This window comes from Limulus polyphemus, unplaced genomic scaffold (genome assembly GCF_000517525.1).
Source record: "Limulus polyphemus unplaced genomic scaffold, Limulus_polyphemus-2.1.2 Scaffold10887, whole genome shotgun sequence".
In the NCBI taxonomy this organism is placed as follows: Eukaryota; Metazoa; Arthropoda; class Merostomata; order Xiphosura; family Limulidae; genus Limulus; species Limulus polyphemus.
Genome location: NW_013676497.1, coordinates 13,866 through 17,151, shown reverse-complemented (window position 1 = coordinate 17,151; position 3,286 = coordinate 13,866). Strand labels below are relative to the sequence as shown.

The following is a 3,286-nucleotide window of genomic DNA, read 5'->3' as shown; positions in this document are numbered from 1 at the left end:
GTTGCGTCATCGAGGTCACCTGACTGGTGTGACGCCCTCTAGTTTCTAGAACTATCTTGTTTCTCCATGAATGCTCTAGTATTTACTAGATGGGGTAGGCGGGTATATATAAGAGGGGGAAAACGTGACGTACTTCCATTCAGATATATTTTTGTCCCAGCAATATTTTAAAGAAACATCATTCAAAGGTTAAATAATTTTTGATAGTGTGTACAAAATCCAAAGCAACATCTTGTTATACCTTAATGAAAAGTTTTATATTTTCTTTTATTAAAAAGAATATCATTTTAATAGAATAACACCCTAGATCTAGTTTTCCATTGGATCAGTAATAAATTTACTGACGTACAGTGCTAAAGTCCGGGGTTCGATTTCCCGCGGAGAACAGAAAGTAGATAGTCCTTTGTGTAGTTTTGCACTAAGAAAAAAAAACCCATTCTCGAAAATTAAATATTCAAAATCCAAGTAATTCTTCTGACGAGTTGTTGCATTTGCATCATAGTTGTCATTATGTTATAACACAATCTCGATATCATATTGAATTTTTGTTCTTCATGTTATCGAGGATAAATAAAATGTGCTTTTCAGGGCATCATTGCTTTAAGTTTGACCCATAAAGGAGGTAACTGTCATAGTTGTCTTCGTATTTGTGTATTTTGGTGTTTTGTTTACTAATTATTATCTATACTTAGGTTTCTCGCAGGAATTCGTTTCTGCGACAGATGACGCTGCTGGAACATTATCAACAGGCAAGATAATCTTTAATAAGATATTTTTAGGATTGAAGTTAGGAGTAAGTGATTTGTTAATTTGATTGATAAACTTGTTTAATTTTATTCTTCGAGAACTGTAAACTGTTGATTAATTCATTTAATACTGTGTATTTTAATTGCACCGAAACTTACTTTTATTGAGCTTTAGAACTGAGGTATTAAAATTTAAATTAACTGTTTAATACTGAAAAGACTAATTGAGTAATTAGTTAATTGTTACTGTTAGTCGAAAAATAATTCCCAGTGTGTTGTGTATTTATATCAGTTATAACATATATGTTGAAACTAGAGTCTAGTACTAGTAGTAGAGAAGAAGTTGAACTGAAGGATGAAAACCTTAAAATTTAAGAGCAAGATTATAAATGAGTGTTTCACATTTGTGTTTGCATTGCAAAATGAAAGAAAATTTATTTCTCCTTTCCCAGTGTAACAAGTATAGCAAAAAGCATGTAAAGCTTTTTAGTTATATATTTAATCCTATTTTTTGTAGTACATATACTCTCTCTAGCCTTAAGACAGCATTATTTATAATTAAATAGAAAAACTCAGTTCAAACAAAATATTAATCCTTTTTTTTTGGTGTTTTTTGCCCAATAGGAATAGAAAATTAATATAAAATACAATATGAAAGAATTTTGTTAATAATATGTGAAATAACATTTTTAGAATAAATGATCAGAATTACATATTATCTTCTTGGTTAAAATTTATTAAGCTACATAAAACTGTGTATTAACATATTGCTATAAAATTCGTGTTCAGGTGATAAGATTCATAAATAGAAAGTTGAGATTTTGGGATTTTTAAGAGATTTAGGATGAAAAAAAAATATAAGTTATAAAAAGTTTTTTAAGAAAGTACTAATCTTTACTTTTCACAAGTATAAAATTAAACTTGAAACAAAATGAATAATAATACAAATATTTGTAAAGACTTGTCATACATGCATATAAAATGAAAATTACAATTTACAGTTGTGTAATTTGATGATATTCTTTAATTTTTATAAGAAATGCATTCTGTAGTGAATATGTTCAAACTCAGTATGATGTAACAGAATTGTTGTATGTGAAAGTTGAAAGATTCTTCTAAACTACATATTATACAGCAAATGGTGCTAAAATGTAAAGTAAGGTAGAAGTATTCCTTATGTAACACTCATGTCAGGACCATATGAGTTGAAACTTATTAAAGCTTACTTTTAGACAGGGATAACTTTCTATTCCATTCTACTTTTAGTCAAACATAATCATACATTCTTATTATAATAACTATAAAGTTAATGTTCATTAATAAATTACATTAAATATAGTCATTTGTTTTGTGAAGCTTTTTATAAAAGTTTTTTAGATACATTAGTGTCATTTATACTAAAGTTGTTATGGTCAAAGAGTAAATTGTGATAATAATTTTAAAATGTAATTTATATATCAACCTTTGAGCTTGAAATGTTTATGCATTGACATGTAATTAAAACATACATGAAAAATGTGATAAGCATAGAAATACAAAGGAAAAATATACTTAATATTGATTTGTTTGACTGAAAACTTTCTTCATAATACTAAGCATACAATAAGGTACAAGAATTTTTATTTTCTTGTGGTCATGACCTAGTGTTTATATTTCCATTTTATGAAGTAAATGTAATATAATATCACTTTAATACCTTCTTAGCAGTCAGTATTTTATTGTTATGGCTGCTTCATCAGCAAGATATGCTTTAAGATGGAAATCTGGCAGCATATTAAATCGATTACCTGGACACTATAAACGTCATAGAATGGATCTAGAGAAACCCCCAAGTCCAGTTCATTACAGGGAAGAACCAGCTATTGCCGGCCACTGGAAGAAAGATCCAGAAACTGGAGAAAAGTAACTTTCAAGAGTTGTTTTTCTTTTTGTTAATTATAATTGATTTTACTTTTGCTAAGTTTATTACTAGCTGTATTAAGAGTAAAATATAAACACACTCCTAAAATGAAGAAGTTTTTATGAGCATAATAGCCCTTTATATAGTTTTGATTTTATTGCATTCTCAGAAAATAAGCTTTCTGTCCTAATGTTTACAGGGAAGTAGTAGTAGTCTGTTATGAGCAATAAAACTGCAAGAAATTGTCTCAGGTATGAACATATTGAAAAATGGTGAGGTTGTTTTCTGATCACTTAAATAATATACATTATAAATGTATGTTATAAACAATGTGGACTTATATCACATAGTTTTATTAGGTAAAAATATTTGAAAACTGCACTTTAATAACTGCAGATTTTACCCTAACTTTAGCATTAGAAGCATTTACATTTATTATTATTGTTCAGTGACATAAAAGCTCTGAACATTATCTTACATATAGCTATTACCATACAGTTACAGTAAGTTGCATCTAACATAGAGCTATTACCATACAGTTACAATAAGTTGCATCTAACATAGAGCTATTACCATACAGTTACAGTAAGTTACGTCTTACATAGAGCTATTACCTTACAATTACAGTAAGTTACGTCTT

At 28.1% G+C, this 3,286-nt stretch overlaps 1 protein-coding gene across 1 annotated transcript in view; it reads left to right on the top strand.

Moving 5' to 3' along the window:
* Positions 1-731: 731 nt before the first annotated feature.
* Positions 732-3,286, top strand: part of LOC106476558 (39S ribosomal protein L28, mitochondrial-like) — a gene marked incomplete at its 3' end in the record, with an annotated part of 14,526 nt that continues 11,971 nt past the window's right edge. The window contains exons 1-2 of the mRNA XM_022380387.1: positions 732-749; positions 2,451-2,648. Of these exons, the coding sequence (XP_022236095.1) occupies positions 2,470-2,648 (179 nt within the window). The remainder of the gene's footprint in view (positions 750-2,450; positions 2,649-3,286) is intronic.